Raw genomic sequence first — 25760 nt, forward strand, 5'->3', positions numbered from 1 at the left:
TAACTTTAGTCTAAGCAAGTGGACTAAACCCGCTTATTCTGCTAGTTAGACGCATCAAGTGGACTAACTTTGGTACACTGCAATCGACCCAGTAAGTTTTCCAATTGTCTGATTCTTTTTATGTTTTATTAAAGGGAACTTTAGAATACTAACATTAGCTTTTCCGTGATTCATCCACCTAATTACCTATTTAGATTTTAAAGGGAACTATGTAATATGGATCCACATGTGAACTTTTCATCCCCACATTCTCCTAAATTCAACGTATTGTTAGTCTACCTACAAGCAGCACAATTACATTGTCAAAAAATCATAAGACACAGGTATTGGTTAAAGGATTTATTTGAATCCCTAACACAGTTATAAACATATCTGCATAAAGACAGAAGTAACCTAATTATTTAATCTGCATTTTAATGAAAGAACTAATGTATTATGGATAATACCTAACACATATTGTACAACGCATTGTAAAAACAAAGAACATACTGTAACAGGACAGATACACGTGAAAGACTGTGTCATGTTGGCAATATGGCTTAAAGTACATTGAGCTAACAATAATTCCAGTAAATATTACATTATATGTATTACCATCCTTTTGTAGGTCTCACATAAAATACAAACACATTACAATATTGAGGCTGTGTGGTCCAGTGGTTAAAGAAAAGGGCTTGTAACCAGGAGGTCCCCGGTTCAAATCCCACCTCAGCCACTGACTCATTGTGTGACCCTGAGCATGTCACTTAACCTCCTTGTGCTCCGTCTTTCGGGTGAAATGTAATTGTAAGTGACTCTGCAGCTGATGCATAGTTCACACACCCTAATCTCTGTAAGTCGCCTTGGATAAAGGTGGCTGCTAAATAAACAAATAATAATAATAATATTACACATTGCATATTTGAAATGGCAGACCTACGGAATGATAGTAATTCTTTTCATATTAGGTAAGATTTACTGGAATTTTTTTTGTTAGCGCTGTGTACTTTCAGTGCTCTATCCAATTGTTGACAAATTAAAAAAGAGATTAATATTAGCTCCCAGAAAGTGAAGAATCTAGCAGAGGAATACAAGCTGAAATGGGGCACATCTTAACTGCATACATGTGAAACTTTATTTCTGAGCAGAAACAGCATGTGCTGTTGATTCTCACTTTTTGGAAAGTTGTTCTTTATATAAACTTTCCATTTTTTTTTCTTTTTTATCATTTGTAAAATTAAAACCAGATTCCACCAAGTGAACAGCCTTTATTATCACATGATATCTCTATGAAAGGCATTGAGCCAGGCTGATCTGCTTTATATGTCTTGTGAATTAAAAAGATCACCACAGATGCACGTTTTGGGGAAAAAAGCCAGGGCGGACTGCAGCACACGGATGACAATGAAAGCATGTTTTTAGTTGTTTGTTTGTTTGTTTATTTATTTATTTATTTATTTATTTGCATATGAAACACACAGTTAGTGTGCACTTACCAGCCAATACTAATGTAAAAGCCCTGCCGTTATTTATTTAAAAAAAGGTATATAAACTATAATCTGGACTAAACTGTTCTCTATAGCTACATGGCTGAACGTACAGGCTTGGAGGCTGCAGAAGGGCTCACTGTAAGTGTGCACCTTAAACTTGTAACAGTCAAAACAAACCCAGGCATTTTCACTTGACTTCTTCTATTGACCTTCTGTGTATCTCCTTTTTTGGTTTCTATTGGATTACATTGATTATTGTTGAACAATTTCAGTATAGACAGGGCAGAGTATAGAGTGGCCGATGCACAGATTTGTGGTTTTGAGACAGAAAGAGATTCTGTTTTTTAAACTCAACCACTGACTTACTGTGTGACCTGCCCCTTCAGACAAATCTCAGAACAAGGCAAAATCCCATTTAGATGTATAAATTAAAAAAAAGTGGCATCCCTGTTAGTCTCTTCAAGTTGTAATGATTACTGAACAACTAAATGAAAAAGCAAGTGAACAGACCAACAAATGCAGTTTAATAAAAATGTCTACATTCTAATTAAAAGGTACTGTGTAACAAAAAAAGATTTGGGCTGATTCACTATTGGAAGAAACACAAGCTATATTGTTGATTTAGAGCAAGTCCTGTATACTGTGATTTTCCCCCGTCAATAACACAGTTCCTTGAAATAAAAATGTATCCATTACACAATGGGTTAACCTATTACTCCCGATTCAACTGAACACCTCTACCAAAGCTGCGTCTTCCACCTGTGACGTCAGCACATCTGTCTCCGCCCCCACAGGAGACAAAACTGCGTGCAGGACGGTGCTCAGCACCATACATTTTCTTCAGCCTACTGCATAGAATGTACGCAGCAACCAAAGAATTGTAATGGATACATTTCTATTTCAGGGAACCAGGGTTGTGATAATAACTTTCCCTTTCAAGTACGCAATGTATTCCATTACACAATGGGTAAGTATACCCCAGCCGTCGCAAGGACATGACTCACAGAACAGCCAAATGGGCGAGACCAATGGCTTGCCATAATTATAAAGCACGGTAACCGCCACAGAACGCATAATTGCCTCATGCATGTGCTTCTGAGTCCGGCTGAGATGCCGCTTTCAGCACTCTGGTTCCAAAGACAGGGTTCTAAGGATCCAGGTCATTAAGCCTGTAAAACCTTCTGAAGGTTGTGAGGAGTGGCCACACCGCTGCATCGCAAATGTCAGAGACCGATGCACCCTGAAAGAACACCCAAAAGGTAGCAAGACCCGTGGTGGAATGACCTGTGACCTTCTCTTGGGGGGACTGTCTCCACTATCCAATTGGACAGCCTCTGTTTTGACAGGGCTTGACCTTGGTTCTTAGCTCCAAAGCATATAAACAGCTGCTCGGATTGGCGCCAACTTTTTGTCCTGTCAACGCCCTAATGCCCTAACCGGACAAAACGTATGGAGCCGACTGGAATGGTGGAGAATGAAAAGCCTCCAATTCCACTGACTGATAGGCATTTGGGCACACAGGCCGGATTCATATGGAGTATGACCTTAGTCCTAGACTCCGTAGAAAACAAACAAGCTTTTACCACTGAAAATGCTTGTATCTCACTCACGTGTCTAGTGGAGGTGATGGCAAGTAAAAACGCTGCGTGAGTGCACGCAGCATGACATTTAACCGCCACTGAGGAACTTCAAAGGAGGCTGAAGCCTCCGTGCCCCTTTCAGAAACTGGCCAGCCAGAAAGTGAACCCCCGGGGACACTGAGTCAATTTTAACATGGCAAGCCGAGATGGCTGCCAAGTAAACCTTCAGAGTCGAGGGGGTCTTACCCTCATCAAAAAGGTCCTGCAAAAAATGCAGAATAACTGACATAGGGCAAGTCATGGGATCAACCTGATGTGCCAAACACCAACTTTGGAACACACCCCACATGTATCCATACTGAGAGCATGTTGAAGCAGCTCTTGCATTCTGACTCTATTTGACTCTCTCCGAAAAGCCTAACTGGCTGAACCGGAGCCGTTCAGGGGCCAGACCCAGAGCTGTAGGCTCGGTGGGTTGGGGTGCCCAACGTCTCCTGCACCTGGCTTAGCAGGTCGGGGCGTGTGGACAATTACCAAGGCTGGTGGCGCAATAGCTGCACAAGCGTGGAGAACCACATTCTCCTGGGCCAGTATGGGGCCACTAAAGCACCATGGCTCATTTCTGCCTGATTTTTTCCAGGCACATTTGAAGCAATACTACCGGTGGAAAGGCATAAAGGAGAGTCCTCGGCCACTTGTGTGCAAGGGCGTCGCCTCCCAGCGGACCCGTTCCCCAGAATGGAGTACCAGAGGGAACAATGAGCGGATTCCAGGGAGGCCATGAGGTCGACCTCTGCTCTCCCGAACCTGCCCCAAATAAGGCTTATCACCTCGGGGTGGCGTCTCCACTCTGAGTCGCACGGGAAGCCCCTTTATAGGAGGTCTGCAGCGTATTTTTCTGCTCCTGGCAAATGTATCGCTCTCAGGGAGAGCAGGTGCTCGTGAGCCTATAATAAGATTTTGTGGGCTACCTGATGGAGGCGGGGCGAGCATAGGCTGCCCTGGTGGTTGATGTAAGCCACCACGGTTGTGGTTGCAAGAGGGGATGATTCACCCTGTGATACCCGGTGACGACCTCCCATGACACGCCGGGCTGAAACAGCCTCAGTCACATGTGGATCCTCTGGATTCTGTCCTCGACAGACTGGCGATCATGCTGCTTGAGTTCAAGCAGGTTCCTTGGTAGATGGTAGTCTGGGGTTGTACCTGCTGGCTTTTTGGCAAGTTCACCATCAGGCCAAGCCTGTCAAGGTGAGCGGTCACCAGTTCCGTGTGCGCTACTACCTGCGCTGGAGACTCCAGGTAGTCTAGGTAGTTGAGCACTGATGCCTTGTAGCCTCAGAGGGAACAGGATAGCCTCCATGCACTTTGAAAAGGTGTGAGGGGCTAGAAAAAGGCAAAGTGGCAGAACATGGAACTCCTAAGCAGTCCCTTGAAAGGAGAAACGCAGATATTTCCTGTGGCCCGGTCTTATCGGGACATGGAAGTAGGTGTCTTTCAAGTCCACCATAGTGATCCAGCCACCCATTCTGACAAGACCGCAAGAGCTGTTTCATTGTCATTATCTTGAACTTCCTGCGCCTCAAGAACAGATTGAGCTCTGAGGTCGAGAATGGGCCGTAGGCTGCCATCTCTTTTCAGCACTAGGAAGTACCTGGAGTAAAACCCTGACTCCAAATCAGAGGGGGTCTATTACCTGAATAGCCCTTCTTTGTAACAGGGTCTTCACCTCTTGGAACACTACCAGGGCATCTTGAGGGTTGGAGACAGAAGTCGTAACCACTCCCAAAAAGGGGAGAGGGCCCCGTTTGAAGTAAAGCGAGTAGCCGAGCTGTACTGTGGTGAGCACCCAGATGTCTGTGGTGCTTGATCAGCAGTAATCCAGTTGGCTCCTTGAATAAGGGCCCTGGACCTGTGGCTGCAAACCCCTGGGGCTGCTGCAAGGCCGCTGGTGGTTTCATGGTTGCTTTTTGTGCATAAGGCGGTATTGGGGCGGTGCCCCCTCTGTGTCTGGCCGCCCCTATGGTGGGGAGGCCCCCAACCTGCAGGCACTGTTGGCCTCTGAGTCTGGGGCTGCTGAGCCCTAGGACACCAAGGTGCCATTTGCTTCTTGGCTTGAGAAGCCTTTCAAAGGCAGCAAGCAAACCAGCTCTTTGGTGGATTTGCGCGCCTTCTGGGAGTTCAGCAAAAGTTCGTCCACCGCTGGACTGAACATATTGCCTGGTGTGACTGGGACATCCAAAAGGGAGGCCTTGTCCCCATCAGGCACTCGTGCCTGGGAGAGCCAAAGCTGCCGTTGAGCAGCTATCAGTGCTGCGAGGCCTTGGCAAAGAGACTGTCCATTGTATTTGGACAGTTGCAGCAGATGGTTAGTGACCAGGTTCAGCTCCTCTAGCGTCCGCTGGGGGGGCATGTTATTCACTGACAAGCTCTGTACATGCATCGACTGGTAAGCCACCAGGATGCTCATGTAGTTACCCAGCCGTGTAGCTAGAGCTTCGTGACCTTGCACAGTTTGTTATGGCATGACACATCTTTGGAAAGGACTGCCGGATGTGTGCCTTGTACAAGGGAGGCAATGGATGCTGCGACAGGAAGAAAGTGGCCAAGTCTCAACACCTCCGTGTCGTGGACCCGATATAACAGGTCAGTAACCCTGGGGACGACTGGGGCTGTCGCGGGGTGTCCCCAAGTTGATTGGACCTCATACTGAAAGTCTGGGTGCACAGGGGGCATCAAGGTCCTTTTAGATGGAACTGAGGGCCTAGGAGGTTGTGTGGTCCAGTGGTTAAAGAAAAGGGCTTGTACCCAGGAGGTCCCCGGTTCAAATCCCACCTCAGCCACTGACTCATTGTGTGACCCTGAGCAAGTCACTTAACCTCCTTGTGCTCCGTCTTTCGGGTGAGACATAGTTGTAAGTGACTCTGCAGCTGATGCATAGTTCACACACCCTAGTCTCTGTAAGTCGCTTTGGATAAAGGCATCTGCTAAATAAACAAATAATAATAATAATAATAATAATAATATCAAAAATGGAGCACCAGCTTGGACTCCTCAGGCCACGGCACTTCCAGTGCTGTGGTGGCTCTTCAATAAAGCTGTGAGCTCTGCGGAGAAGGGGTGAGGCACTAGTGGCTCATCCTCCTCCAGCTCCTCCAGTTGAGATTCCTCTAGCTCCTCAGGAGTTCCCGAGAAAGTGAGGGACATGGAGTCATCTTGCACGCACTCTCGCGCAGCAACAGCTGCTTGCACCACAGGCGAAGCAGGGGCGGGTTGCGCTGGCCACACCGCAGCTTCCCACATGAGAATCCTTCCAGATGGATCACATGGCTGGGTCGCTTAGGGAATGGTGGCAGCTAACCTTCCTACAACTCAGAGGGAGGATGAGGTCAATGCCTTTTGCCCCTCTGCTGTCGTTTTTCGACTGGAGCATGATCTGCTGGCAGTGACATATATCTCTGAGAGGAGCACTGCAGAAGAGCATGCTCAGCACCAAGACACCATACACATTGGTCGTGCTTATCCTCTGAAGGGATAGGCTTCTTGCAGGTCGAGCAAGAATGGAACCCAGGCATTGTTGCAGCATGGTGTAGTATGGTGCACAGCGCAACATGATGCAGGAGCACCGTACGGTATGCATGGCATGGTATGGTGTACGGAGCACAGTACAGTACGGTATGGTACAGTACACTATGATGCATGGTGCGGGAACACGGTACAGTATGCACAGTACGGTACGGAACGGTGCGGTAATATTAATAATACTGTGTACCGATCTGCAGGTGCAGGAGCAGGCAAGCCCGCTGCTGCCGCTGGCCAGAGGGCCGCGAAAACAGACTCACGGTAAAAAACACAATTATTTAAACAATTTTTTGCCTCAGCAGTTTATCCTAAGGGTAAAAAACAAGCAGAAATAAAATAAGATAGACTTATCAGACTGCTTCTGGTCAAAGATAGCGCATTTTCACTCTCTCGAATGCTGGATCACTCTCTGTGTAAGCTGAAAAGGCTGAAATAGAAAATGGTGCTGAGCGCTGTCCTGCACGCAGTTTTATCTCCTGCAGGGGTGGAGACAGGTGCGCTGACACAGCGGGACGTAAGACGCAGCTTTGGTTGAGGTGTTCTGTTGAATCGGACGTAATAGGTTAACCCAATACATTTCGTACTTGAAAGGGAAATTGTTATGTGAACCTTTGGACAGTAATACATTGTATGTTTTTGTACAGTATAAATGATGAACCAAATTGATGTTTACTTAACATACAAGGATATGTATGTTAAGCTAGCGAATGTTATGTTCTATTAGAATTAGAACGCAAACCCTTTATAAATCTGCTTGCGTCTAGTGTTCTTGTAACTAATAACACAAACCATGATCATTTAGTCTGATTTCAGAATGATTTCACACAAGTTAAAAAAAAAAGAAGGCTAGAGAAGAAAATGTATCCGGATACACTTCAGAATATAGCTACTTCAACTACACTGCTGCAGCTACACTGTGCTTACACCTTTGTTACATTATTTAACACAGTACATGATTTTACAACACAAATATATGATTGGGAGAATAACTTAAATGCATGTATGGAGTTCCATTCTCACAATCACACACCAGTGTGATAAATGCATGCAGTAAATATTAGAAACAACTGTGTAAATACATGTAGTTCATGTACCTGTGTTTTGAAATGTATCATAAAACATATCCTTCCGTACACTATAATTCAGCTACTTTGAATTTCTTGCCAAGTTAACACTGGCTAAAACAAAATTCTACATAATAATAATCATAATCATAATAATATTAAAATCAACAACATTAATAATAATAATAATAATAATAATAATAATAATAATAATACAAAAAAAAATCTTTAAATTAACTCTTAACGCAAAGGCTTGAATTAGTCTCACATTCAGGTAGTTTACCATCCCCTCTTACATTCCCCTTTTTCTCTAAACTGTGTCCTGTTAGCATCTCTTGGGCCAGGTAGCAACAATTCCTAACATCCTAATATACCAGAAAAAGCAGATTTTCTATGGTGGGAGCCACATATACTACAAATTAGGGTTGGGACGATTTACGATAACTCAGTAATAGCATATCAAACAGAAGTCACATAAAAAATTGCATTATAAAAAGAATTACTGAGTTATCGGAAATGTAGGATATTGTATTCATTGTGACGATTTTTAATGACAGCTGTATTTTGTATGCTATTTTTGTTTAATTATTCCACAAGTAATTCCAAGTATTCCATCTGTTCTAGTAATATTTAATTAGAACGTCTTGTAGTGTTTGAGCAGCCGCCACTTCCTCCCTAACGATGACCCAGCGGTTGTGAGGCTTTTGTGAGATTTCGTTGAGAAAAGGCGGGGAGTAAAAGCAGCAGTGGGCACTCTCTTTCAAAACAGCTCAATAAAAAAGAAAAATGCTACAAGTTCAGTATCTATTTTGGTATTCTTGGAGGAAATGGAGGTACCCTATGTGCAAAATATGCTACACTAAAGCCCCTTTCACACTGGCATGCTCTACCTGGGTCGGAACCTACCTGTGTCAGGTCTCTGTGTCATGTGGGTCAGCTATACAATTTCACACTGCTTTTGATAAAGCGATTGACCTGGGTGACAGACGCAAGTACACAATGTGTGTATCAATGCCCCGGAAGCAGCTTGTTACGGACGCTTCCATCCAAGCTTCTCTGGATTGAACCGTCATCCCAAATGTTGGTTAGAGCAAATGTTTCTTCATCCCTGCTGCAATCTGGATCATACTGTGTCTCAAGAAACAAAAAAAATGGCTAAACAGAATAAACAGAAACGTTCCTTGCGGAAGTGAAACCCTCACACAGACGTGGCTGTTTGTTATTTTGTCGGCTCACGAACGGCCGTCGTGCATTTTGTCTCACTCAACCCGGGTCAAAATGTGTTGGCCCATATCCTGAGGAGGGTCGCTGGGACTCAGGTACGACCCAGGTATGTGGTTTCACACTACATGGGATTGGGACCCGGGTAGCCAGAACCTGGGTCGGGACCCAGGTAGGACTGCCAGTGTGACAGGGGCTTATATCATACCAACAGAAAACAATTGTGGACCATTTTAGAAAATAGCAGGTAGGCTATGTGTTTTTCTTACAGCCACTCATACACTGTATACTATTCTATGTAAAGGTACTGTATGGTATCATAGCTTGTTAATGCATCAACATGAACTATTTTGTTGTTTCGTGTACTATTAAGTAGGGTAAAAAGAAAGTGTGTTAAATTCCTTTAATTTCAACTTAAAATAATCTTTTATTATTTCTGAATTCTACAGTAATGTGTACAGTCTAGAGAAGGCAGGATTTATTTTGTGTGTTACTGTTCTTATTTACAGTAGCCTATAGGCTAAAGTAAAACGATGCTCTGCACATTCATTTGATTTTACTATTTGTATACTATTTGATGTAATGTGTACAAAGAACACAACACAGAAATTGTATTTTAGCAAAAAGGGAAATACATTTAAAATAAACTGAGCAGTATCAATGTGCATGCGTTTCTGTTTTTTTTTTTTTTTTTTTAAACCAGACACTTAATTATCCCAGGTAACCTGTCCTCGGTATTTTATATTTGTATAACCAGTGGAATCTAAATGAGCAAACACCAAGATAATTGCAATTATCGAATTTTGTTTATCCCGCAATTATCATTTCAGAGATTTTCAATATTGTCCCAACCCTACTACAAATATTGTCAAACAACAGACAAAGTACAAACGCTTGATAGTAACCAATAACACTGCGGTTATTTACAACAGACAATGTAAAATGGTTAGATAAGATAAAAAGGCACAACTTTCCCTTTCGTAAATACACGTAAACATCTCTTCAATAAGCATGCATAAACATTTCACTTTACAAAAAAAAAAAAACTTTTTTAGACAAATTACTTAAATAGTATTTATCCAGCAAAATAGAATTCTTTCAAAAATACTCTACCATTCTTCCTATTAACCATTAAAGTTTTTTTTTTTCTCATTTATTAAAAAAAAAATCCTTAACAGCTTTTTTCAGGTCATTCAAAAAAACACAGCAATATACAGAGCAGCAAAAGATTGCAAAAATAATCTGTAAAAGCTTGCAAAATTAATTAGTTTGTTTTTTAGACTCTGTCGTTTGCTGTAACATAATTCCCCCATAATGTGGGTTAAAATATGAACCAATCCTGAAGCCCCTCATTGTTGGGTCACGTTAAACAGCAACTACAGCATCATAGGTGAAAAAACTCCTTAATTCCACACCATCTGCCTTACACGTTTATACAATAAATTAATACTAATGCCCCATAACCACATGTACCATTCTTAAGGTAGACAATAGGAAGTACATAATACTAGATTTAAAAAGAAAAATGCCCTGAAGATGAAGTGGATCAACTTCAATTTGCCCTAATTGCCAAAATGTCTGTGCTCCTGCTCTATTCTCAAAAGTTCTGGCTACTTGATTTCAGAGGTTGGTAAGAAATCAAATGGTCCAAAAGGGGGGTAGGGGGGGTGGGGGGGTTGTCAGTATTTATTTTACAATATTAAACTGTTTTAAAGTGTTTTAAACAATTGATTTTTTGAACATTTGGCAGCTCTTTGCAGATAAAAACACAAATTGCCAAAATAATCACCCTTTTATTGTACAACTTTATTTACAGGTTCCAGTATTAATGTGTTAAGTTTGTCATTAACACCATTATCAACACTGTGTGTTATAACAAGTTTCTTTTTCTGATAAAACTCGCCATACACGTGTTCCATGTCTGCTTTGTTGTAACAAAATAAGCACCTGTTTAGAAAATGTGTTTACATCATTTTATAAAATGCATATTGATAGATTTACAAATGTTTTATTACTAGAACCTTGAAATAAAGTATTAGTGATTAATTTATTATCCATGAAAAGCTGGTTTTACTTTGGTGATTTATCAGACTAAATATAATATTTTAAAATTAAGTAGCATTGTTAATAAATTCCTAATATGTAAAGCAATGTATTATTTAGCTTATATACCAGTGTAATAAACCCACACACATATGTTTGATTCAATAAACTGGAAAAAAAATCCCAGCAAAAAGTAAAATGGCAAATGATACAGCAAGTGGGCTCAGGTTTCAATTCCCCCTCCTGCCAATCACTCTACCATGTGTTTATTATTTTCAAAAAATATTTAAATATCTTTCTTGAGCCATTGCAATATAGCTCTCATTATGATAATATTGAAAAAAATGTACAATAACAAATTCATGTTATTATATAACATAAAAAGGGTAAAATGGCAATTTCAGCTAGATATAGTGTATTTTAGTGTGTTGTACATTTAAATGCAATCTTTTCTATTCTGAGATATAGTGTGTGTGTAAATGTGTGCATTACTGCCCTATTGGGAATTAACTGAAATAACAATTTCTATTTTCTATTTTTGTATTTAAATCATAATAATAAAAAATAAAAAAATCCAGTAATTTTAGCCCTTTGGAAAGTTCACCAAAATGGACAAACCTGCTCAATTGTTGCTCAGACCTTTTCAGGTGCCTTGAACGCATTCACTTTCAAAACAAAAACAGAAATCTGGTTTTGGAGTTGTGTAAATTTGTACAATGCAGTCAACCTCCTGGTTTGCTCCACACTGTAAACTTTAATAAAAAATAAACAAAAAAAAAAACACGAACGCCTCAGTAGCTAATTAAGCTTTACCAGGGTTTAAGTTGGGGGTGTCGACAACAACTATATATGGCTTTTTATCCATGTCATAGTCTTTGGGGGTATAATCTAAAAAAAATAATAATAATAAAAAAAAATTCAGTGCAAGAATTAAACCCTCCTTCTCCTTGGACATTCCCTCCAGACAAGCTCCGGAGCTGAAGAGCTTGTGGGTGTGGAATAAAATAGGACACTTTAAGGCAAAGTCCTTCTTGAAGATGCTCTGTTTTTCAGTCACTTCTTGTGAAAGTACAGTGTCCGGGTCATGCCAGCTTCCACCTTTGGTATCTGGTCGCTGATTATTTCCACCAGCATGTCGGGGAACTCCACTTTCAGGGCCTGGGACTCTCTGAACGTGTAGAAGCAGAAATCCAGCAGACTGCCCACCAGCTGCAAGGGAAAGACACGGATATTGGGAGTCATTTGTTATTGTACACACAATCCACACTATGAACTCAAAAACTTACAGTAAAAGAAAATCAACAAAAGACAGTGGCTAGATTTTGGAGCATAAATAGTAGAAGACATATATTTGTTTTTACTTTGGCTAAAAATGTTCTGTGCAAATGATATATTATTATCAAAACTTAGGGATATTGCTGTTGCCCATCAGATTCAGAATATTAATATGCATGTTTTTTTTGTTTTTTTTTATTCCTTATAAATAGTATTTCTACATTTTACTTAAAGATATGCACCAATATGGTCCTAAATTCGATATACAGTACCACTAACAAATATTTCCTGAGCCTGAAATAATCTGAACTCAATGAGGCACATTGAAAGGATAGCGAGCACCAGCGTATACAATTTTTAATTTTTTTCTGCCGGGTTATTTATAAATCAGTATTTAACCATTTGCCACTGTTTATGGCATGTGGAACAAATCCCAGCCTTGAGTTCCTGTATCAGCAGATAATTATTTGTGCATGTATGTGCATACAGTACGTACAGTATAACTACATTACGGAATAAGCCACACAACTTTGTAACACAAATGGTGGGGACTTCACTTTGGTAATGCATTGGTGTCTGGACAAGGGGCTCAGTAGTATACAGCAGGGGTGGGCAATTTCAGTCCTGGAGGGCCGGTGTCCCTCCTGGCTTTTGTTCCAACTGTGCTCTAAATTTACTTAATTAGACCAATAATTGGTAATAATTGGTCCAATTAAGTAATATAGGGCAAAGTTGGAACAAAAGCCAGGAGGGACACTGGCCCTCCAGGACCAGAACTGCCCACCCCTGGTATACAGTATGAATGTTTTTCAACAATGTAAATTACTTAATGGTTGTTAATGCAACACTGTAGATAACAGTAGATGCTTCCATGGAGATCAGCTGTAAAGGCCCAAAGTTGCTGGGTAGGGCAGGCAGTATTTCCAGTCATTAATACCACTTGGCAGCAGTGTGTGTGTGTGTGTAAATGTGAGTGTGGTAAGCCTTGTCCTTGGAAGCATCTGTTTATATAACAGACTTTTCTACCACTTTTCCATTCTTTCTATGCATCTGTTCACCGTGTGACCTAACAGCCTGAAATCCTAAATAAACATATGCAACAATGCAGGCATGTTAAAGACGTGTATGGAAAATGGCTTGTATTTTATAATCATGAGTTTCACCTAAACTGTTAAACTGTTATAAAAATATTGAGGCATTCCTACAGTACAGCCTTCTTTTTATTACAAGTGCGCATGTAATATATTTTTAATTCAAAATGGAGAACAGGGTTTGTTTTGAAGGTTTAACAACCAATTGAGCAATAATTGTTCAAACACACCTTTAAAAAAAAAAAAAAAAACACTAGACTTTTCTCATCAAACTACAGTGCCTGAAGGCTCCACTGCCTTCAATACCATCAATAGCATTTTTTTAATTTTTAAACTACAAGATCAGACAGTAACAACAATGGCTCAACTTTTAAGTACTGTAATGATTCAACAAACTAGATTTGCTCTGGGCTGTCTTTGAAGCAAGGAACAGCCTTGATTGACCAAACAGCCTTACTTGTTCAAAACATTACTTATGTTAAAAAACTTCTACCAGCTGTGAAGCACTCTGTATGTTAGCCAAACATTAACCTCAAGGCACTATTTTAGCCTCAGTCAGTGTTACTGGTTATAACAGGCGTCTCCGAGTTATCCTAGATTTAATTCTGAAATGCAAGTGCAGGAGAAGAGGGCAGATACATATACCTTGGTGTGGCAGAGCAGGGCTCTGCCCTTGTAAATATTGGCAGGATGGGGTTAAATTCTCCACCCTGCCCAGGTTTATTGTGTCAGGTGGGAATCATTAGCAATCAATTAGCACCCAGCCACCTGACATAAAAGGAGGCCTCAGCTCCTCAGTAAGAAGAGGTAGCTGAGGAAGCAAGGGTGGGTTTTTCTTTGTAAGCTGTTTTTGTTAATTTTGGAATCCAGTGAAGGCAAAGCTCAGCCTGGAAGCCTTATTTTTGTAAGTTTTACTTTGTGTTTATTGTTTGTGTTTTAAAAACCTTTTTGTTTGGCCCTCATGCCTGTTTATTTTGTGTTTTTATTTAGTAAAAGTTTTTTGTTTGAACTGCAGTCTGTTTCTGGGCCTCATCCCTTGCACCATCCTGTCACACTTGGTTAGAATGAGGCCAATATATTTTATTATATTATATAAAACCCATGATCACCCACAAAGATTTTGTTTAATTTTATTTACTATACAGTGTCTTAAATGAATAATACCTATCATACTGCAAAGGTTTACCATTATGGTTATAGTTTATGCAAATTGATACAGCAATGTTTCCAACTTTACTGACCAGAGCACTAGTGGCGGGAAAAGTAAAGCCTCTTAAACCACTGAACCCTCTGAACCATTTGCTTCATAAAAGATTCACTGAGTCGAATCACCTGAAGCGCTTCGTGCTCCATAGTGACATCTATTGGTAGAGCCGCGTCATTGAACATACTTGAACATACGAGTTACACACAGGCTGCTATTGCTTGGAACTTGGCATTTAGAAATAATGATCTGTAGCCTAATGTACACGAAAGACACTGTAAAGCATGCTTTTTACAGGCTCTGTCGGTGTCATTTGTGACTTACAAAATGAATATAATTTCTGTTATCTGGTTATATATCAACAACACATGTGATTACCCAACAAAAAAGCCAGTCACGCATACGCATTATCATACTTGAAATGTAAAATTGTTGTACAATCGAAAACACGATAATGGTGCTTTAGAAAGGTAGGCCTATCTGACCTCAGATGTACTCGGCTGGGAAATTAGTATTGAAACAAGTAAGATATTTAAGATTTCATTCGTTAGCCAGTTTCCCGGTGGCGCAACAAGTTAGTAAGTTGTGTAATTAGAAATGCTTGTCAAGCACAGGATTGAATCCCTGCTCCTGAGAGAGTGTGCGTGTAGAGAACTTGTTTTAGATTTTAAAAAATAATTACATTTTCCAAAATGCAAAACTAAAAGAATCATATTTGCTGATATTTTTTTTAAATAAACGAATTGAAAAAAAGAGAGAAATAATAAACGCTTCCTTCCAGGAGTAATCTAGGCTATATTTCAACGAAGCATTGTATTGATTCTGGTTCAGTCAGATCACGTGATGTGTTGCTTCATGCGGAACACTGTTTGCTTCAGATGGTTCAAGGCGGGTTACATCATTTGCTTGCTTTACATGAAGCAGTGGTCATTTGAATCACCTGAAGTAGTGAATCACTGAATCATGTAACTGATCCGAAGCCTCAATGAGCTCCTGTGAGCGATTTGAAGCCTCATGAGGCAATGAACCCTGTGTATGATTTGAAGCCTCAATGAAGCATTGAACCTTGTGAATGATTTGAAGCTCTGCACTAACCTAGTTGAATCAGTTGAAGCCCCTCTCCAAAACTCATAGGCATTCTAGTATTAGGCATAGCATTAATGGGTAACCCCAAGTCAATTAAAGCCGATTGGACATTTAAAAAAAAAAAAAACAGTGTTTTTAAAGTGCATAATATATAGAAACATAACATAATAATAATGTTTATTTTATTACATTTCAGTAAAACATACTTGAATGCAAAGATTTCTACATATACATCCATATATATTTTTATTAAAAAAAAGAAAAAAAAGCATATTCCACATATGACTTGGCGGACGCGAACCCGGATCTCTGATTACTTCCTCGCACTAAACTCATAGAGCTGCCACGGATCCCACAGTAATAACACAAACAAACAACATATGGTGCTTTAAGGTGTAATGGTGTCTTTTAAATAGTATAGCAATTTGATATTTATAAATTATATTTATTTTGTTGATGTATTACAATGAAATAATATTGAATTCAAGACTTCTTTGACAAAGGTTTGAAAAGACATTTTATTAACAATTATTTCTGGAAAACATCTCTAATAATCATTACATTTATTTTTATAATAATAACAATAACACTATGTAACACAATTTTTGTTCCTGGGTAGTAAGTGTTATTTCCTAATTGCTTATGCCTCAAAAGTATAGAAAATGGCTATTATTCCCCACAAACTTTGCTTTTGTGACCAGGACAGTGATATTTTGAAATGTACCTATTTCCAATGAGAAAATGGGTGAATTTGTGTCTTTTCGTTCACATAAAGTCAGAAAAAAACAACATATGAATCCAAATTAACATGTATTTATACTAAAGTAATACAAAAATGACTACAAAAGATTTAGAAGTGAGTAGTTTTTCGAGATTTACGATTATACTGTAAATCACTTTCACAAATCAGCCCCCAAATGTAGTCTCCCATCATGTTCTCGTTATACTGTCCTTGGTAGCGGCGTTCAAAGTCCAGTATATCCTGGTGGAAGCGCTCGCCTTGCTCCTCTGAGTACGCTCCCATGTTCTCCTTGAATTTATCAAGATGAGCATCAAGGATATGGACTTTGAGGGACATCCTACAGCCCATTGTGCCGTAGTTCTTCACCAGAGTCTCAACCAGCGCCACATAGTTTTCGGCCTTGTGATTGCCCAGGAAGCCCTGAACCACTGCGACAAAGCTGTTCCAAGCCGCTTTCTCCTTACTAGTGAGCGTCTTGGGGAACTCGCTGCACTCCAGGATCTTCTTTATCTGTGGTCTGACGAAGACACCGGCTTTGACCTTTGCCTCAGACAGCTTAGGGAAGAAGTCTTGAAGGTACTTGAAGGCTGACGACTCCTTATCTAGAGCTCTGACAAATTGTTTCATAAGGCCCAATTTGATGTGCAGTGGTGGCATCAGCACCTTCCGGGGGTCCACCAGTGGCTCCCACTTGACGTTGTTCCTCCCCACAGAGAACTCGGTCCGCTGTGGCCAGTCCCGCCTGTGGTAGTGTGCCTTGGTGTCCCTGCTGTCCCAAAGGCAAAGATAGCAGGGAAACTTGGTAAAACCGCCTTGGAGACCCATCAGGAATGCCACCATTTTGAAGTCTCCTATGACCTTGATGCCATCTCAGAAAAATGCAGATATGTATCCACTTAGGCAGCTGGAACTAAACTGAACTGGTGGGCTTAAGGCCCCTGTATTTATACTACTATTTATATTACTAGAAAGTTCTAGAAGTTACTCCAAATTTACTCAGCACTGAATCTATCTGGAATGTTCTGGAAAATAGGTAAATTTCAAAATATCACTGTCCTGGTCACAAAAGCAAAGTTTGTGGGGAATAATAGCCATTTTCTATACTTTTGAGGCATAAGCAATTAGGAAATAACACTTACTACCCAGGAACCAAAAAAAAAAAAAAAATTGTTACATGGTGTAATTAAACCCCCAATTTCACATAGTAGTAGGCAGCATATATACAGTACTGTGCAAAAAGTTTTAGGCAGGTGTGAAAAAATGCTGTAAAGTAAGAACGCTTTCAAAAATAGACAAGTTAATAGATTATATTTATCAATTAACTAAATGCAAAGTGAGTGAACAGAAGAAAAATCTAAATCAAATCCATATTTGGTGTGACCACCCTTTGCCTTCAAAACAGCATCAATTCTTCTAGGTACACTTGCACAAAGTCTGGGATTTTGTAGGCATATAGTCAGGTGTATGATTAAACAATTATACCAAACAGGTGCTAATGATCATCAATTCAATATGTAGGTTGAAACACAATCATTAACTGAAACAGAAACAGCTGTGTAGGAGGAATAAAACTGGGTGAGGAACAGCCAAGCTCAGCTAACAAGGTGAGGTTGCTGAAGACAGTTTACTGTCAAAAGTCATACACCATGGCAAGACTGAGCACAGCAACAAGACACAAGGTATTTATACTGCATCAGAAAGGTCTCTCCCAGGCAGAAATTTCAAGGCAGACAGGGGTTTCCAGATGTGCTGTCCAAGCTCTTTTGAAGAAGCACAAAGAAACGGGCAACGTTGAGGACCGTAGACGCAGTGGTCGGCCAAGGAAACTTACTGCAGCAGATGAAAGACACATCATGCTTACTTCCCTTCGCAATCGGAAGATGTCCAGCAGTGCCATCAGCTCAGAATTGGCAGAAAACAGTGGGACCCTGGTACACCCATCTACTGTCCGGAGAAGTCTGGTCAGAAGTGGCCTTCATGGAAGACTTGCGGCCAAAAAGCCATACCTCCGACGTGGAAACAAGGCCAAGCGACTCAACTATGCACGAAAACACAGGAACTGGGGTGCAGAAAAATGGCAGCAGGTGCTCTGGACTGATAAGTCAAAATTTGAAATATTTGGCTGTAGCAGAAGGCAGTTTGTTTGCCAAAGGGCTGGAGAGCGGTACACGAATGAGTGTCTGCAGGCAACAGTGAAGCATGGTGGAGGTTCCTTGCAAGTTTGGGGCTGCATTTCTGCAAATGGAGTTGGGGATTTGGTCAGAATTAATGGTCTCCTCCAATGCTGAGAAGTACAGGCAGATACTTATCCATCATGCAATACCATCAGGGAGGCATCTGATTGGCCCCAAATTTATTCTGCAGCATGACAATGACCCCAAACATACAGCGAAAGTCATTAAGAACTATCTTCAGCGTAAAGAAGAACAAGGAGTGCTGGAAGTGATGGTATGGCCCCCACAGAGCCCTGATCTTAACATAAATCGAGTCTGTCTGGGATTACATGAAGAGAGAGAAGCAACTGAGGCTGCCTAAATCCACAGAAGAACTGTGGTTAGTTCTCCAAGATGTTTGGGCCAACCTACCTGCTGAAAACTGTGTGCAAGTGTACCTAGAAGAATTGATGCTGTTTTGAAGGCAAAGGGTGGTCACACCAAATATTGATTTGATGTAGATTTTTCTTCTGTTCACTCACTTTGCATTTTGTTAATTGATAAATATAAACTATTAACATGTCTATTTTTGAAAGCATTCTTACTTTACAGCATTTTTTCACACCTGCCTAAAACTTTTGCACAGTACTGTATATATAATTTTAAAATGTAATTTGTTGACAAACAGTATATTCTTCCTTCCAGTTCAAACCTACGTCAATGAAGCATTGTTGATTCGAAGTAAAGCGTTGTATTGGTGGTTTGTGTCTTCTTTTGTAAATATACCATCAAAACGTTTCGATAGTGCACCTATGACACAGTCAGCAAGATTTTACTCCGTGAGCGTGCGTGACTGAACACCCCGAGCGTCTGCAGCTTCAGAGGATCCGCAGAACTGTTGGCGTTTGCGTCACGTGATGTATTACTTCATGCGAACCAATTGAACCTTTGATTCACAACACTGTTTGCTTCTAATGGTTCGAGACGAATCGAAGCGGGTAAGACTTTGTACCCATCACTACAGAGCACCTGTAATCAAAACCTGACTAGTTTTAGTACATCATCCGAATCTGGCTACCTGTATCATTACCAATATCTGTCCAGGTAAAATATGTGTGTATCTGTGTGTCAATGTGAGTGCGGTAGAACCCTGCTCATGGAATAATATGTTGATATCACTTTTTTTTTTTTTTTTTTTTACTATTGGCCATGTGGCCTGACTGTCCAAAAACAAAACATAAGCAACCAAAAGCAACACTGCACATTATTATAGGGATGGGGATATAGAAATATAGTTTTGTAAATCTCAAAACCATCATAGGAGGAGCAACCCTTAAAAGGGTCAGCATTTCCAAGGGTGTCTGGTACACACAGCTAAAACCATTAACAGCTATCTATCAAAACCTCCTTAAAGATAACTCCTGCCTTCTTTAAGACTAACCTCTTCTATATAATAACCATGTGGCTTTCAATACGGAATGCTTTATCTACAGTTATTGCACAGATATACAGGTAGTGGACAAAAAAATGGAAACACCAATGTAAAGTCACTTAATAGGGCTTTGGGCCACTATGGTATCCCGCTCTGTGGAGTTCTCGGCGGACCGTTTTTGATGAAACTGGCTGCTCGCGCCCCAGGTTGAAATTTGCAGTCAATTGATCTGCAGTTGCTCGCCTGTTTTGCCTTGCACTTCGCATTAATGCATGGATATCATGATCCTGGAGTATGTGCTTCCGCCCACTGTTGCTCTTTGCTGATGATGTCTTTCCCTCGGAGTTCCATGCCGACATCACCTTAGACACCGTTGCTCGTGAAACATCAGCAAGTTGAGCTGTCTTGGTCACTGAAGCTCCTGCCTAACACGCCCCAACAATCACCCCTCTTTCAAAGTCACTGAGGTCTCCTCTTGCAGCCATGCTAGCCATAATTATAGGCAACCAGGCCTGTCCAGCATTTTTATACATGACCCTAAGCATGCTGGGATGTTATTTGCGTAATTAACGCATGAGCCACACCTGTGTGGAAGCCCTTGCTTTCAATATACTTGGTGTCCCTCATTTACCCAGGTGTTTCCATTTTTTTGTCCACTACCTGTGTATGTGTGTGTGTGTGTGTGTGTGTGTATATATATATATATATATATATATATATATATATATATATATATAAATATATAAATATATATATATATATATATATAAATTATTGTGTATATATAAGGAATGGTGCAGCTGAAAACCAACATTGTTGCTTTAATTAGACTTTTCAGAAAGATGGGAAGCTTTTTATAAAAAGAACAAATACAACCAACATTTTAACTTTCAATAGACCACATGCTAACTTGGTATCCATTATAAACACAGGCCAGGATTAAATAAAAACGATAGCTGCCTTTTGGCGATAAAGATTTTTAATCGCATCGCAGATATGGCAAAACCCTAACCCTGACACCCAATATGCACTTGGCCAACCCTGTGAAACTGTCACTGGAAACACAGTACTCAACTTGTTTTTTTCTCCATCACTGAAAAAGAAAATCTAATATATTTAACAAGATTGCAGGTTTACTTCTGAAGTCAGTTTTACTGTATGAAAAGGTAGATCTGATCATATGTGCCAAGTTGAAACATGAGTGAAAACAGCCCTCCAAACAGATAAAGGTTGCTTGGGTAATAGGACCTTGTATTTCCTACTGAGCTTATTAATGTGTCTAATGAGCTAAATAAAATACACAATCAAATCCATGTGTCAAGCAGAAAGAACATTTCGCACCTCCTTGCATCACCCGTACAGTAGCCTGACATATTAAATGGCTGGGATTCAACAAGAACATTTTGGAATTATAGTGCAGAACAATAATAAAAAATAATAGAAAATTCTGTGGATACAGTATTCTGTGGTCCAACATGTTGTGTATTAAAAATTCATGAAACCATAAAAATAAACAGGCTCCAGTTATATTTTCAAAAAAAAAATGTTCATGATGGCATGTTTTTTTTTTCTTTTTTAACTAGACAAAACTACAAATAAACAACTCTAAATGTTATCCCAAAGCCAGAATTACAAATACATCAGGAAATCATGGAATTATCTATAATCTTCTGATTGTGTTTCCACTTCTAGTATGCACAGTAAGCCACATATACTGGTTCCCATGTTGTTTTTTCTTAACCCTAACAGGATCAGCCTTGTAGATCAGTGGCCTGCTTAAATTAACTGTATGCAGATGACTGAATGGCCTAATTAGGCCAACGATAGACACAAAGCCAATGGAATAGCGCAGCTTACAGTAGTACCATGCAGGTCTGTGTTGGTACTTACATCATGCATGGCATCTAGCAGTTTAGTCAGCTGGTAGAACCTCTGCCACGTCTGTCCGGAGTTGTTGGTAGCCTTACCCACAGCCCTCCTCAGCTCTTTGATGTAGTTTACTCTCATTTCCTCAAACGCAGTATGGTTCTTGAGACCGTCTTTGGGAACTGCACATCAAAAAATTCCACTGTCAAATTGAGCTCTTAAAACATTTTTATTTTGTATATAATGATGTCAGCAATAAACCTTTTAAAAAAATTGCTGCTAATGTTGGTAGACCCTGTGAAAAACACAACTCAAATATAGTGAGCACATTTATGACATGGTATGTCAAACACAAAGCTTTTAAAGAGTCTCAAACTTGTCTCTCTCATAATCACATGTGTTTTCTTTATCATAAAACATTCAAATGATAATATATCTTAATTATGCAATGTGGTTCAAGTACAGTTCACATTTATAGATAATTATTCAGAAATGTGGTTTTCCCAGTTTGGTTTAGTGCTGAGTTTGTTCCAGGCAAAAGCAGCAGAATAACCAATTGACTGCCGTGGGTAATGATGACCTAGCCATATACCTCATGCAATAAAAACTGTGTATTATTGTAATGTCCATAACTACAGTATCTCAGAGGTTATATAGAGTTTTATACGGCAAAGTCATAATGTTACTTTCACACTATACCCATGCTTTCACTATATATTTGCATCATCATACATTACCATGTTTAACTATGCTTGACAAAACACAATGCACCCTCTACACCTAGCACTACTGTTCAGTGCTTGATATGAGGAATGAAAGGCAATAACAGCTAATAACATTATGAGGATGTCACCCAGAGTGTCCAAATTAACCTGTTGCAGGGTAGTGTATAAAGTATAGTGCATTTAGTTACCTATTTATCTGAGATGATACAGTATATCAACATTCATGTGTTGAAAAGGGACTTTCAGCTGCTGGAAAACCCATACTACTTCCTTAAAATGTAGCACCCAATCTATCAGATCTATGGAACAAAATGAGGTGCTGTATAAAGCGAATGAGTTTAAACAGGGTGTCCGAAAGGGCTGACCAAGAAAGCTACAGTTTAATGACCTGATATGTATGGTCTAATTCACAGTGTTATATCTGTAACATGATATATTCAAAATGCTAATTCCTCAAATCCCCCAAATTCCGCCTTGCAGCTTTGTGTGATGAATATTTAATAAATGACTCAATATTTCAGGCGGAAACCTCAAACGTTTTCCATACAACTAAATCAAACTCCCAACAAAATGGTCCTGGAGATAAATTGTCCAAGGTATAAAAAGCCTAGTATCCCTAGGACAATTTCTCTCCAGCAGGATGACAAACTCAATCAGTGCTTAGTATCGATCACAAGAATTTCCAGTTGTACGTCTGGAGTTTAATAGAGGCACTGTTTTTCAAGTAGAGAAAAGCAAAAACTGAACAAAAAAAAAGGTAGCACTGCGGGAGACCACATTGCTCCTGTGCAATGTAAAATAACTATCATAATAAACTTAAGACTGTAGACTTGGCACAGTCAACTCTATGTTACGATTGTAGATGCTGCACAGACTACTGTGCTGTTTTTTTCCTATCATACTTTTGGCTTCCCAGAATGATTTTGCAATCAAGCTGTATGAAATAACTTGTGTGCTGAGCTTAAGTGTGAACTATAGTAATATTCAGACTTGCTCCAGGATCTTGTTCTTCACATTCTCACCAATTCATTCCTCTCTTGAACAGAGATGACAATCAAGTACATTTTCCTCTCAAGGTCTCAAGGTCTTAATTAGAATAACCTTAATCACACTAAAAAAGTGAATGCAAACGCTAACCCCCACCAGCCCCTAAACACACAGGTTTTAAATGGTCTGCACATGTGCAACACAACTTATTTACATCTATAACTCAAATGACAAAAAAGTATGTCATATGGATGAATGAACTTCCATATCCAAAAGTCGAGATATGAGGAGAACTTTCAAATGACAGTTACAGTTTGAGCTAGTAGTTACAGATAATGGGAAATGAGCTACATAGGATTCTGGCTTCAGCAACATACATGTATCACATTGTGCCTCCATAAATAACCAACTTTAAGATGGGTACGAAGCAGAAATGAGCTGTTTAATCTAATCTGTTTTAATGTAGTTTTTGGCAAATTAGTCATTTAAATTAGAAATAATCTCGCTTCTTATAGCTTTACCATGCTTTAGTTTTCTGAACTGCAATATGCTTTTATCATGGTTGTGCTTCACTACGGTTATTTATAATGTACTTTTATTTTACTGTGGTGCGCCAAGCCCTACCCACCAACCAGGAACACACTCTCACATCCTCTTAATCAACTTGAACAACCAACTACTGTATTGTACAGTACAATATATAATGAAAATTAAATTACTGAGTAATACACAGAGAAACAGTAGTACACTGAAACACATCCTTAAAATGACTAAAAACTGTAATCTCTTTGATTTAATTGGTAGTTCATTTCAGATACAGGCAGGGGCGGTTCTGCCATAAGGCTTGGGGGGGCTTAAGCCATCCCTCTTTTTTTTTTTAAAGCCCATCACGCTGATTTTGTAGGTAGCTGGCACAATCCAGGTGATAATTGTATAATCAACTTGTTTTTGCCTAATCTGCACTGTCACTGCACACAGCTTTGTTGTAAGTTATAATTACAGGCTAGCAAGAGAGAGACGAGTATTTTTCTCTGTCTGGTAATTAGTAACAGTTGTAAATGTTCTAACATCATCACTAGTAACCAACGAGAGAGCACTCTGAATTACGCCACAGGTGTCACAGCCTAATGCTCACCCCCGGCTAACCTAGGCTAATTCACACCCCCACACATTTTAGCTTGGGCTAATTCTCATCCCCGTTGTGAGAATTAGCCTAGGGGTGAGAATGATACTGCCCCTTCCTATCTCCAATCCCTCATGTCTCCTTATAATCCCTCTCGTCCTCTCCATTATCCTCTACTGGCTGACTTGTTCTCTTCCCTTGTCCCCCTGTGGTGGAACCAGCTACTGGTTAACCTGAGGACTGTTCAATCTCTTACTGCTTTCCACTGTTTTCTCAAAACCCACTTATTCAATCTTTATTTGTAAATTCCTTTGTATTTTCCTTTATTTACATTTATTTAGTATATATTGTATATACTGTAGTGTTTGTTTTGCATTTTTTATTGCCTGTAATTTATATACTTTTATATTTTGTTTAATTTTATGTAGTCGTTGGGCTCCCGAGTGGCGCATCCAGTAAAAGCACTCGCTAGGGTGTAGGATGCGCTCTATAGCCTGGACGTCGCCGGTTCGAGTCCAGGCTATTCCAGTCGACCGTGGATGGGAGCTCCCGGGGGCGGCGCCCATTTGGCCGAGCGTCGACCGGGGGGGAAGGATGGTTAGGTCAGCCAGGGTGTCCTCGGGTCACCGCGCACCAGCGACCCCTGTAGTCTGGCCGGGCGCCTGCGGGCTTGCCTGTAAGCTGCCCAGAGCTGCGTTGTCCTCCGACGCTGTAGCTCTGAGGCGGCTGCACGGTGAGCCTGCAGAGTGTAAAGAAGCGGGCAGCTGACGGCACACGCTTCGGAGGACAGCGTGTGTTCATCTTCGCCTCTCCCGAGTCAGCGCAGGGGTGGTAGCGGTTAGCTGAGCCTAAAAATAATTGGGCATTTCAAATTGGGGAGAAAACAATAAAAGAAATTAATTGGCAACGACTAAATATAATTATTTATTTATTTTTTTATGTAAGTCGCTTTGTATAAATGTGTCTGCTAAATAATTAAGTAATAATAAAAAAAACTCAGCGCGCAGGTGTCCAGAGAGTTACATCTTCGGAATGTAGATAAATAAATGAACCAGAGACAACGGTCAGAATTCATATACATCAGTTTACTTTCATGAATTTGATTTTATCAGGTTCG

At 40.2% G+C, this 25760-nt stretch overlaps 1 protein-coding gene across 1 annotated transcript in view; it reads right to left on the reverse strand.

The window, feature by feature from the left end:
- Positions 1–324: 324 nt before the first annotated feature.
- Positions 325–25760, reverse strand: part of LOC117421141 (mineralocorticoid receptor-like) — a 126676-nt gene continuing 101240 nt past the window's right edge. Inside the window, exons 8-9 of the mRNA XM_034035126.3 lie at positions 21833–21990; positions 325–12168 (exon numbers count right to left, since the gene is read on the reverse strand). Coding sequence (XP_033891017.3) covers positions 12013–12168; positions 21833–21990 — 314 coding nt within the window. The 3' untranslated portion in view covers positions 325–12012. The remainder of the gene's footprint in view (positions 12169–21832; positions 21991–25760) is intronic.

This window comes from Acipenser ruthenus, chromosome 1 (genome assembly GCF_902713425.1).
Source record: "Acipenser ruthenus chromosome 1, fAciRut3.2 maternal haplotype, whole genome shotgun sequence".
Lineage (NCBI taxonomy): Eukaryota > Metazoa > Chordata > Actinopteri > Acipenseriformes > Acipenseridae > Acipenser > Acipenser ruthenus.